The 13,115-nt window shown below is 42.5% G+C and overlaps 1 protein-coding gene across 2 annotated transcripts in view; it reads left to right on the top strand.

Moving 5' to 3' along the window:
* The window catches only part of UBAP1 (ubiquitin associated protein 1), a 74,215-nt gene that overhangs the window by 54,450 nt on the left and 6,650 nt on the right, over window positions 1–13,115 (top strand). For both annotated transcript variants that reach the window (XM_050760773.1, XM_050760772.1), the window contains 2 exons: window positions 328–452; window positions 7,569–8,492. In XM_050760773.1, the coding sequence (XP_050616730.1) occupies window positions 7,713–8,492 (780 nt within the window). In that variant the 5' untranslated portion in view covers window positions 328–452; window positions 7,569–7,712. The remainder of the gene's footprint in view (window positions 1–327; window positions 453–7,568; window positions 8,493–13,115) is intronic.

The following is a 13,115-nucleotide window of genomic DNA, read 5'->3' as shown; positions in this document are numbered from 1 at the left end:
ATAACTTAGTACAGTGAGCCAGAGAATGACTGAAAGGAGGTGAGGGCAGAGAGACTGTGGGCGATGGGGAAGGCCTCTTAGGCCGCTGTGAGTACTTTGGCTTTTACACTAAGTGCCATTGAAAATAAACTCCTAATAATACTGAATGAGTAGAATTTCCTTCTCAGAGATTTAGGGTCAAGGAAAAGGTAAGCAGTCAGAGAAGGAACTCTGTAACTTCTAGACTTAGGATAGCAAAAATTAATGCATATCCGTTAGACATAAGATTATGGCAAAACAAATAATGAAGTTCTTTGCTGATATTTTCTACTTTATTTTTGATTATAGGGACTTTCAGTTACCTTGATGATGTCCCATTTAAGATAGGAGACAAATTCAAAACACCAGCTAAAGTTGGTCTACCTATTGGCTTCTCCTTGCCTGATTGTTTGCAGGTTGTCAGAGAAGTACAGGTAAGTGGTAATTTTTAGTTAAAGTTTAGTGCATTTAAAAGTTTAAAGAGTAAGAATTTGATGTATAGTGAAATAAAAAAACTACAGTTGCAAGCAGAATCACGTTTTGGTCAACGATGGACCGCATATACAATAGTGGTCCCATAAAATTATAAGGGGCTGGACATGGTGGCTCACGCTTGTGATCCTAGCACTGTGGGTGGCCAAGGTGGGAGGATCACTGGAGCTCAGGAGTTTGAGACCAGGCTGGGCAACTTAATGAGACCTCATCTCTACTGGGGCGGGGGGAAGGAGATATATATATATATATGTATGTACCTATCACATAGTGACATAGTAGTAGCCATTGTAACATGGTAGCACAATGCATTACTCAAGTGTTTGTGGTGATGCTGGTATAAACACATCTACTGCACTGACAGTCTTATAAAAGTATAGCACGTACAATTCAGTATAGTATGTAATACAAATAAATGACTGTGTTACTCATTTACGTATTACTATGCTATACTTTTTAGCATTATCTTTCTACTTATTAAAAAAGTTAACTGTAAAACAGCCTCAGGTAGGTCCTTCAGGAGATATTCCACAGGAGGGCATTGTGATCATAGGAGATGACAGCTCCATGCATGTATTGATCCTGAAGACCATCCCGTGAGACAAGATGGGGAGGTGGAAAACAGTGATGCTGATGATCCCGTAGGCCTAGGCTGATGTGTGTGTGTTTGTGGCTTCATTTTTAAGAAAGAAGTTTAAAAAGTAAAAAAAAAAAAAAAGTAAAGATCCAAAAGCTTATAGAATAAGGGTATAAAGAAAAATGTTTTGGTACAGTTGTATGATGTGTTTGTGTTTTAGGCTTAGTTCAGAAGAGTAAAAAAGTTTTAAAAATTTAATGTTTATAAAGTTAAAAAAAGTCACAGTAAGCTCGAGTTAATTTATTATTGAGAGAAAAATTGTTTTTTATAAATTTAGTATAGTCTAAGTGTACAGTGTTTATAAAGTCTGTAGTACTACTGTACAGTAATGTCCTAGGCCTTCACATTTACCCACCATTCACTTACTCACCCAGAGCAACGTCCAGTCCTGCAAGCTCCATTTATGGTAAGTGCCCTATACAGGTGGACCATTTTAAATCTTTTTTTTTTTTCTTTTTTTCTTTTTTGAGACGGAGTTTCATTCTTGTTGCCCAGGCTGGAGTGCAATGGTGCGATCTTGGCTCACTGCAACCTCCACCTCCACCTTCACCTCCGCCTCCTGGGTTCAAGGGATTCTCCTGCCTCAGCCTCCTGAGTAGCTGGGATTACAGGTGTGCACCGCCACGCCCATCTAATTTTGTATTTTTAGTAGAGACAGGGTTTCACCATGTTAGTCAGGCTGATCTTGAACTCCTGACCTCAGTTGATCCGCCCACCTCGACCTCACTAAATGCTGGGATTACAGGCATGAGCCACTGTACCCAGCCTATTTTTAATCTTTTATTCCATATTTTTACTGTACCTTTTCTATGTTTAGATAGGTTTAGATACATAAATACTTGCCATTGTGCTACAATTGCCTACAGTATTCAGTACAGTAACATGCTATACAGGTTTGTAGCCTCAGAGTAATACTGTACCATAGCAATACCATATAGCCTAGGTGTATAGCAGGCTGTACCATCTAGGTTTGTGTAAGTACACTTCTGCCCTCACCGGTGAAATCACCTAACATGCATTTTTTAGAGTGTATCCTTGTCATTATGACTGTATTCTCTTATTATTGTTTCTTATAGCTCCTATATTGCTGCCTGGCTCACATTGTTATATATACATACAGATTTTGTTTACCCTGTTAGTTGTATATTCCTGGGGCTCTGTACCTCACACACAACAAATTCCCATTGCCCATTTAACTAGTTTTTTCACCTCTTTCCCTCTCTTTGTTAATGTCCTCATTCTCTTTTCAGTCACTCAAGTTAGATTTGCTGTGTCTCACATTGCAGTTCAGCCTGACCTCATTTTTCATGTGGGCTGTTGCAGTAGCCTCTTTAATTGGCCCTTCTGCTTGCAGTGTTTTCCTTCTATTTTTTTACATTGTTTCTAGAAGTTTAAGATCTAGCATGATCTTAAAGTTTTAAATTGTCACATCCCTTTTCATAACTGTTCAAAAGGGTTCAGTGACTGACCAGTCCTTATTGAGTCTAGTCTAGACATAAGGTTATGGCAGAGCAATTGAGCTCATCACCTCCATGTTCCCTCCAAACCACGTTACTAGTAGTCTGTTAGACCTTGTGCGTTATCTCTCTGTATGCTGCTTCTGCTCATGAGCCGTTATCTCCACCTGGAATATTCTTTTTCTCACTATACTGAAAATTCCGTTTAAATCTATTCTAGATTGCACATAAATATTATCTCCTCGAGGGCTTCTTTCTCAATCCTCCCATCTTTAAGGCTCAGTTATATAGAAATGTACTGAATTACTCCTTGAAAGCAACAAATAGCCCTGTGTTACTTACTGCAGTACACATTTACTGAATGCCTGCTTTTGAGAGGTGGTCTATTGGACACTCAAGGTAGAGATAAATTCCTTAATCACTGTCCTCAAGGTACTTACAGTTGAGAGAAGTTACCTAGAGAAACAGAAAAATATGATACTTACTGTAACTCTTCCTGTGACTTAAGAAGATTTTTAAAAATGCAACTTTTGGCCAGGCGCGGTGGCTCACGCCTGTAATCCCAGCACTTTGGGAGGCCGAGACAGGCGGATCACGAGGTCAGATCAAGACCATCCTGGCTAACACAGTGAAACCCCGTCTCTACTGAAAAAAGACAAAAAGTGAGCTGGGCGTGGTGACGGGCGCCTGTAGTCCCAGCTACTCGGGAGGCTGAGGCAGGAGAATAGCAGGAACCCGGGAGGCGGAGCTTGCAGTGAGCCGAGATCGCACCACTGCACTCCAGCCTGGGCAACAGAGCGAGACTCCATCTCAAAGAAAAAAAAAAAATGCAACTTTCAGGAAAAGAAGTTTTGTTTTTCTAGAATTAACTAAGGCATCACCATTTTACTCTAAAAGGTATTACTTTTTTTTACCTTCCAAAGTCTATATGCAGTAAGTAATCATAATGAGGGAACTTCAGTTACTTTTGGGAGAAAAAAAAATCTTTATTCACATACCATGAAATTTACCTTTTTTTTTTAAATACTTTTTTTTGCTTATTTGTAGACACAGTCTCATTCTGTCACCCAGGGTGGAGTCTAGTGGCGCAATCGTGGCTTACTGCAGCCTTGACCTCCCTGAGCTTGGTGATCCTCCCTCCTCAGCCTCCTGAGTAGCTGGGACTATTGGCATGCACCATCATGCCTGGCTAATTTTTGTATTTTTTGTAGAGATGGAGTTTCATCATGTTGCCCAGTCTGGTCTTGAGCTCCTGGCCTCAAGTGATCTGCCCACCTCAGCCTCCCAAAGTGCTGGGATTACAGGTGTGAGCCACCATGCCTGGCCAAAATTCACCTTTTTAAGGTATACATACAGTTCAGTGATTTTTAGTATATTCACATAGTTGTGTAACAATTATTACTATCTAATTCCCGAACATTTTAATCACTCCAAAAGGAAACCCAGTATCCATGAGAGTATCCCCATTCTCCCCTCCTTGCAGCCTCTGGCAACTGCTATCTACTTTCTGTCTCTATGGGTTTGCCTATTCTGGCCATTTCATATAAATGGAATTCTGCAGTCGTAGCCTTGGTGACTGGCTTATACACTTAGCATAATGTTCTCAAGGTTTATCCATGTTGTATGAATGAGGTATTAGTACTTCATTTATTTTTATAGGTGAATAATATTTCATTGTTTGGATATAACACACTTTGTTCATCTGTTCATCAGTTGATGGACATTGTGGTAGTTTCCACTTTTTGCCTCTTATGAATAATGATGCTCTGAACATCTGTAAACAGATTTTTGTGTGGACACATGTTTTCAGTTTTCTTGGGTATAATGTAAAGGAGTGGAATTGCTGGGTCATGGTAACTCTATGTTTAACATTTTAAAGAACACGAGAGTATTTTTCCAAAGTGGCTGCACAATTTTACAATCCCAGCAGCACAAGAGGGTACCAATTTCTTCACTTCCTTGCCAAGTCTTATTAACTTGTTTTCATTATATACATTCTTGTGGGTGAGAAGTTGTCTCTCATTGTGGTTTTTATTTGCATTTCTTTCATGACTAATGATGTCAAGCATCTTATATTAAGCATCTTTAATACTGAATTAATGTTCCTTTTGTGTATGGAGACTTTATTGGACCAGAAGAGAGATAGACTTCCTTTATAACATTTTTCCTTGTTTTATTGGTCTGAGAATTTTTTTATTGGCAAGAACAAATAGTCATTAAATACTTACTTGTGTACATGATATTCTTAGCAATATGATTTAAAAACACCTGTCTTGTTTCTCATTATTCATTGCTTTATTGATGCATTCAGAAAACTTGTTTTGATTCCCAAATTGTTGTCGATTTAGGCTTTGCTGGGAATTTCCCATTTGTTTGGTCAGTCTGAAGCACTAATAAACGCATGGTATTGCGCTCACTGTGCTCATAGCACCCACTGATCACAAAAGGAGATCAGGGCTAACAGCTGCATTCCAGTGTGGGCCAGGTGAAATATTTTTGTTCTCTGATGCACAAAGCAACCTTTATTTTGAGGTGGAGTCTTGTTCTTTTGCCCAGGCTGGAGTGCAGTGGCGCCATCTTGACTCACTGCAACCTCCACCTCCCAGCTTCAAGAGATTCTCCTGCCTCAGCCTCCTGAGTAGCTGGGACTACTGGCGTGTGCCACCATGCCTGGCTAATTTTTGTGTTTTTAGTAGAGACAGGGTTTCGCCATGTTGACTAGGCTGGTCTCAAACTCCTCACCTCAAGTGATCCGCCCATCTTGGCCTCCCAAAGGAGACCAAGGCTGTCTGGGTTACAAAGCAGCCTTAAACTTTGCCTGGAGTCTCCATGGGGAATTAGGTTGTAGTGTTGTATCTGGTCCCCTCCATACCCAAAGAGAACAGTCAGACCTAGAGCTCTAGACAGATGACTTGAAAGTTCCTCTGTCATATTTGCCTTTGCATGACAATACAAACACAACTTTTCAGCTAAAATTTCTTGAAAGTGAGCCAGTAAAATATACACAGCCCTTGCTTCTAGGGTCCAGAAAGCTTCTGTTGAATGTGGCTCACGTGAGGTAGCCCTTAGTGTCATGGTTTAGAACATCCTCTGGTGTCACTCATACATGTGCTGGAGAATTGACCTGTAATAGCTGTATAATCTTGGACAGATTTTTTTAACTTCTCCAAGCCTCCATTTCTTCATCTGTAAAGGGAGGATGAGAATGATTAGCTTTTAAGGTTGTTGGAAGAGTTAAATAATGTATTTATAATGCTTACTCTGGTTCCTGGAACTCCATAAATGCTAGATGATATTATTTATCTCTAGCATTTATACTCCAAACCCACATTCTTTTCTACTTTAATATTTCTGTCACCCCCAACCCCCTCCCTCCCTGTACCGCACCCTGTTTTTCTGTGTTCCAAGTATTCTACATTACTTTGGTAACTAAAAAACGAAAGTTCAATAAGTGTTTGCTAGAAAAGGAAATAAATTTCCAATTGTTTTTTGAATCAAACTTCAAAGAACAATGTTTATAGGCAATGGGAAGTTAGTTATAGCCCCCATTTTTATTGGGGGAAAGCAATTGCAAAATTGGATTTTCTCCACAGTTAGAAAAGCAGAGTCATTGCCACTGCTCTTTTCTCAGTGTTCCATTAGTGGTAGAAAGGAAGCCCAGTGATTCCCCACCATGTGTCTGTCTGAGGCACAGCAACTGGTTCAGGATTTAAAGTAACTTCTTGACAGGTGCCTTTCTAGGCTTCTCTTTTGTTGTTTGAATTTGAAAGGCTTGAGGATGACAAGAGGCTCTTGCCTATTTTTCTTCTTCTCTAAAATTCTGGTGTTAGCATGTTAGACCTCTCTTTTCCCCCTTTTTTACCTTTAGTGTGTCTCTAACCTTGGACATTCACACAGACATTGTTTAGCTCTAGTGCTTTGGGGTGAAAGCCAAAGATTTTTGTTTTTTCCTGTCCTATGTGAATGTTGCTTTATGTAATAGGTCTATTTCTTTTAAGTGTGCAAAATAAATTTTTGTAAATTGAGCTATACTTAAGACATCGTTAAAGAACCATGAAGTGGCGCTTTGTGTAATTTGCTCTGTAAAAATCTTAATCTGACTATGTCTGGATTTCTTATAAGTTTTTCTGCATTTTAACTACAACCTGTTCATCATAATCTAATAGATAGTGGTTTAATAAGAGCATAGAATCTATAGTCAGACTGCCTGGGTACAAATCCAGGCTCTTCCATTTAGCTACCAGCTTTATGCTTGGTTGTAGACCCTGTTAAGTGGAATAACAGTAGTTACTTTAAAGGGTTATTGAGAAAATCTAGAGCGTTAATACATAAAAAGTGTTTAGAATCATGCATGGCACCTTACAGGTATTTCTTAAATGTTTGGGGCTATCATTACCTAGCATGGGATTTGTTTAGGACATTGTGCTAGATAATAGAGATCCAAGGACGGTCTGTAGCAGGTTGCTGTCCACAAGAGGCTTGTGATACTTTGGAGGAAGTTAGAGATTAAAGACGAAACTACATGTGGTCACCTGCGCTGAGCATCAAATGACTGATAGAGACAAATGCTGTAAGAGTTACAAAGAAGGAGTGGGTCATCAGGAAAGCTTCACAGAAGAAGTAACTGAGCTCTGCTTGAGCCACCAATGAAGAATTCTAGGAAAGGAAATGGCCTGAGAAGAGAGAAGGGAAGTAGCAAGGTACATTTGGCCTGGTATGTAGGGTTAGAGGTTGTAGGAGTTCTTTCTAGATAATTTCTACAAGTAATCTAGGAACAGAGTTTGGTTAAATCGTATAAGGACATTGGAAGCCTTACTCTTTTTAAGTGGGGATCATCCCACACACCTTAAATGCTGCCTTGCCCAGTTCTCCTCTTGCACCAGGAGTGAGGAAGGAGTGAATTGGGTGGGGGGGAAGGACGGCCACCTGGGTTCACACTCCCTTCCTCTGCTATATCTTTGCAGTATGACTTCTCTTTGGAAAAGAAAACCATTGAGTGGGCTGAAGAGATTAAGAAAATCGAAGAAGCCGAGCGGGAAGCAGAGTGCAAAATTGCGGAAGCAGAAGCTAAAGTGAATTCTAAGAGTGGCCCAGAGGGCGATAGCAAAATGAGCTTCTCCAAGACTCACAGTACAGCCACAATGCCACCTCCTATTAACCCCATCCTCGCCAGCTTGCAGCACAACAGCATCCTCACACCAACTCGGGTCAGCAGTAGTGCCACAAAACAGAAAGTTCTCAGCCCACCTCACATAAAGGCGGATTTCAATCTTGCTGACTTTGAGTGTGAAGAAGACCCATTTGATAATCTGGAGTTAAAAACTATTGATGAGAAGGAAGAGCTGAGAAATATTCTGGTAGGAACCACTGGACCCATTATGGCTCAGTTATTGGACAATAACTTGCCCAGGGGAGGCTCTGGGTCCGTGTTACAGGATGAGGAGGTCCTGGCATCCTTGGAACGGGCAACCCTAGATTTCAAGCCTCTTCATAAACCCAATGGCTTTATAACCTTACCACAGTTGGGCAACTGTGAAAAGATGTCACTGTCTTCCAAAGTGTCCCTCCCCCCTATACCTGCAGTAAGCAATATCAAATCCCTGTCTTTCCCCAAACTTGACTCTGATGACAGCAATCAGAAGACAGCCAAGCTGGCGAGCACTTTCCATAGCACATCCTGCCTCCGCAATGGCACGTTCCAGAATTCCCTAAAGCCTTCCACCCAAAGCAGTGCCAGTGAGCTCAATGGGCATCACACTCTTGGGCTTTCAGCTTTGAACTTGGACAGTGGCACAGAGATGCCAGCCCTGACATCCTCCCAGATGCCTTCCCTCTCTGTTTTGTCTGTGTGCACAGACGAATCATCACCTCCAAATACTGGTCCCACGGTAAGTCTTTTAAATCCCCCGCCAACTCCCATATTTTCCTGAGGACAGGGATTATGTTTTTTCTTGATGTTTGGTTTTTTTTCGAGACAGGGTCTCATTCTGTTGCCCAGGCTGGAATACAGTGGTGTGATCGTACCTTACTGTAGCCTCGACCTCCCAGGCTCAAGCGATCCTTCCACCTCATCACTCTCCTGAGTAGCTGGGACAACAGGCACGTGCCACCACGCCCAACTTTTTTGTATTTTTTGTAGAGATGGGATTTCGACATGTTCCCCAGGCTGGTCTCGAACTCCTGACTTCAAGTTATCTGCCTGCCTTGGCCTCCCAAAGTGTTGGGATTATAGGCGTGAGCCACCAAGCCTGGCAGTACAGAACAACACATTATTGCATTCTAGAATAGAAATCATAGAAGTCAAGAACCTTTTGCTACACCAGCTTACAGATTTCTTTCTTTTTTCTTTTTTTTGAAACAGAGTCTTGCTCTGTCGCCCAGGCTGGAGTGCAGTGGCACCATCTCGGCTCACTGCAACCTCACCTCTCAGGTTCAAGCAATTCTCCTGCCTCAGCCTCCTGAGTGGCTGGGACTACAGGCATATGCCACCACACCCAGCTAATTTTTGTGTTTTTAGTAGAGACAGGGTTTTACCATGTTGCCCAGGCTGGTCTCGAACTCCGAACCTTAGTTGATCCACCTGCCTCCACCTCCCAAATTCCTGGGATTATAGGTGTGAGCCACTGTGCCTGGCCAGGTTACAGATTTTTTTTAAATGTAAAAGCACATCAAGAGACTACTTAGAGCCAAAAAGGAGCCTGAGTGTATTGGTGGGATATCTGTCAGAGACCATAACAAGCCTGCTATTAGCTGGTAAAAAGATATGAAATCTTGGCCTGCTTTACAAGTCCCAGTAATAGCATTCTTGGTCAATGATAGTCTGTGGGAATGCTTCTTTTGTCAGAGAGCTCATAGCTGCTTGTAAACTTCCATAAACTTTGGCCCAGGTAAACTTGATAGAGTGCCGAACACCATTATTATCTTCTTGGAGTGGGCTTCATTCTAATTCCTCTTGGTCAGTTGTTGGACTCTGGTCAGCACTGTACTTCTTCCTTTTCATGGTACTTTGTATGCTTTAGAGAAATTAAAAGCTCCCTGGAAAAGATCAGGGGTCCTTGGCCAACACTTCCTTCCTCTCATTTAAAGTTAGATTAACCATTTAGAGATCAAAGCCAATAAACTAACAGCAGAGATCTTTCTCAAACTAGAACACTTGTCATTCTTTGACCAGCCTGAGTGTGGGAGTTTCTTTCTGGCCTATTCATCTCAGGATGGGAAGAGGCCTGCTTCTTGTTGGCTTGAGAATTTGCTGCCTTCCACCTGCAGGTATAAACAGAGCTGGAGTGTTTCTCTTTTTTTTTTTTTTTTGAGACGGAGTCTCGCTCTGTCGCCCAGGCTGGAGTGCAGTGGCCGGATCTCAGCTCACTGCAAGCCCCGCCTCCCGAGTTTACGCCATTCTCCTGCCTCAGCCTCCCTGAGTAGCTGGGACTACAGGCACCCGCCACCTCGCCCGGCTAGTTTTTTGTATTTTTTAGTAGAGACGGGGTTTCACTGGGTTAGCCAGGATGGTCTCGATCTCCTGACCTCGTGATCTGCCCGTCTCGGCCTCCCAAAGTGCTGGGATTACAGGCTTGAGCCACCGCGCCCGGCCTTCTCTCTTTTTTTTTTTTTTTGAGACAGATTCTAATTCTGTCGCATAGGCTGGAGTGCAGTGTTACGATCTCGACTCATTGCAACCTCCGCCTCCCAGGTTCAAGCGATTCTCCCACCTCAGCCTCCTGAGTAGCTGGGATTACAGGTGCATGCCACCATGCCCAGTAAATTTTTGTATTTTTAGTAGAGACAGGTTTCACCATATTGGCCAGGCTGGTTTCGAACTCCTGACCTCCAAGTGATGCACCTGCCTCAGCCTCCCAAAAATATTGGGATTACGGGTGTGAGCCACCGGGCCTGATGAGTTCTCGGGTTTTTCTTTTTCTTTCTCTTTCTTTTCTTTTTTTTTTTTTTTTTTGAGACAGAGTCTTGCTCTATTGCCAGGCTGGAGTGCAATGGCACAATCTCAGCTCACTGCAACCTCTGCCTCCCAGGTTCAAGTGATTCTCCTGCCTCAGTCTCCTGAGTAGCTGGGACTACAGGTGTGCGACACCATGCCCAGCTAATTTTTGTATTTTTAGTAGAGATGGGGTTTCACCATATTGGCCAGGATGGTCTCAAGCTCTTGACCTCATGATCCACCCGCCTCGGCTTCCCAAAGTCCTGGGATTACAGGCGTGAGCCACCATGCCTGGCCCATTTATACTTTTTTAGTTATTTTTAAATGTACTATTAAATATTATTTAATAATAAATATTTATTTATTTATTATTATAAATAAACTCCAGCTACTGCTGGAGTGCAGTAGCGTGATCTCGGCTCACTGCAACCTCCACCTCCCAGGTTTGGGCGATTCTCCTGCCTCTTGCAGCCTGCCGAGTAGCTGGGATTACAGGCATGTGCTTTCATGCTCAGCTACTTTTTGTATTTTTAGCAGAGATAGGGTTTCACCATGTTGGCCAGGCTGGTCTCGAATTCCTGTACTCAAGTGATCCACCCGCCTCAGCCTCCCAAAGTGCTGGGATTACAGGTGTGAGCCACAGTGGCTGGCCAATTAAATATTATTGACTATAATCACCCTGTTGTCTTATCAAATAGTAGATCTTATTCTATTTCTTTTTTTTTTTGATGGAATCTCACTCTGTCACCCAGGCTGGAGTGCAGTGGCATGATTTTGGCTCACTGCAACCTCTGCCTCCTGGGTTCAAGCAGTTCTCTGCCTCAACCTCCAGAGCAGCAAGGATTACAGGTGTCTGCCACCATGCACAGCTAATTTTTGTATTTTTAGTAGAGACAGGGTTTCACCATCTTGGCCAGGCTGGTCTTGAACTCCTGACCTTGTGATCCACCTGCCTCGGCCTCCCAAATGCTGGGATTATAGGCGTGAGTCACCGTGCACAGCCATTCTTTCTATTTTTTTTGTACCTATTAACCACCAGCCCCCCACTACCCTTCCCAGCCTCTGTGGTAACCATCCTTCTAGTATCTATGTCCATGAGTTCAATTGCTCTGATTTTTAGATTGCACACATAAGTGAGAACGTGTGATGTTTGTCTTTCAGTTCCTGGCTTATTTCACTTAACATAATGATCTCCAGTTCCATCCATGTTGTTGCAAATGACAGAATCTCATTCTTTTTCATGGCTGAATGGGTACTCCACTGTGTATGAGCACCACATTTTTTTTTTATCCATTTATCTTTTTTTTTTTTGGAGACAGAGTTTTGCTCTTGTTGTCCAGACTGGAGTGCAATGGCATGGTCTTGGCTCACTGCAACCTCTGCCTCCCGGGTTCAAGTGATTCTCCTGCCTCAGCCTGCCAAGTAGCTGGGATTACAGGCGTGTGCCACCACACCCGGCTAATTGTTGTATTTTTAGTACAGACGGGGTTTCATCATATTGGTCAGGCTGGTCTCAAACTCCTGACCTCAGGTGATCCATCCGCCTCAGCCTCCCAAAGTTCTGGGATTAAAGGTGTGAGCCACTGCACCTGGCCTATCCATTCATCTCTTGATGGACACTTAGGTTGCTTCCAAATCTTGGCTGTTGTGCACAGTGCTCCAACAAACATGGGAGTGCAGATCTTGTTTATGTTTTACTTTCTGGGACATATCCTTAACTTACAACTTCAAAAAACCAAAACCAAAACCAAAAACAAAACAAAACTAAATCTTACAACCTTTTATTTTATTTAATTATTTTTCCCCCTGAACCTGAGAGTAGGTGATTATTTTTAAGAGATGAGATTTTTGTCCCCTAGGCTGGAGTGCAGCTTACTGCCTCAGCCTCCTGTCTGGGACTACAGGTGTGCACCACCACGCCCAGCTAATTTTTGTAGAGATGGGGGTCTCACTGTTTGCCCAGGCTGGTCTTGAACTCCTGGGCTCAAGTGATCCTCCTGCCTCAGCCTCCCAAAGTGTTGGGATTAAAGGCATGAGCCACCATGCCCAGCCTGTATCTTACTACCTTTTAAAATGCAGTTTTTACTTTATCATATTTTAAATTTCCAAGTGCTTTTTCTATTCCCTCTTTTGGTTTGATGTTTTCATGCTGGTGGCTTTGGCTTTTTATTCACGTGTATGTATGAGGCATTAAAAAAATAAGTCACAAAGTTTGTGTGTCAGAGGTGTGCTTGTTGATCATTAAACTTCACTATAGGTTGAAAGTTAATTGGTTTTGCCGGGGAAGTCCCCAAAATGTAAACATATGAAGGGCTTGGAAGTGAGGGTTTCTCCAGAGAATTCTGGCTGAGGACTAATGTTGGGGAATGCTGGTGTGTTGCTTTTACTTAATCCTTGTTTAAGTTCTTTCACTTGACTCTGCCCCACACTGTGCCTGGTGCTTAGTCCTTTTTGGTCTCTGGTTCCCATTTTCTGGAGACTATACCTTCTGCCTCCTGCACAGGGTGGGGATGAATGGGGAATGTTTCACCGAGGGCTTTACTGCTCTGATCACTGACTCTGTGTATCTTTGCCTTAT

This window comes from Macaca thibetana, chromosome 15, assembly GCF_024542745.1.
Source record: "Macaca thibetana thibetana isolate TM-01 chromosome 15, ASM2454274v1, whole genome shotgun sequence".
In the NCBI taxonomy this organism is placed as follows: domain Eukaryota; kingdom Metazoa; phylum Chordata; class Mammalia; order Primates; family Cercopithecidae; genus Macaca; species Macaca thibetana.
The sequence above is the reverse complement of the archived record's forward strand: the minus strand, read 5'-3'. Positions and strand labels throughout refer to the sequence as shown.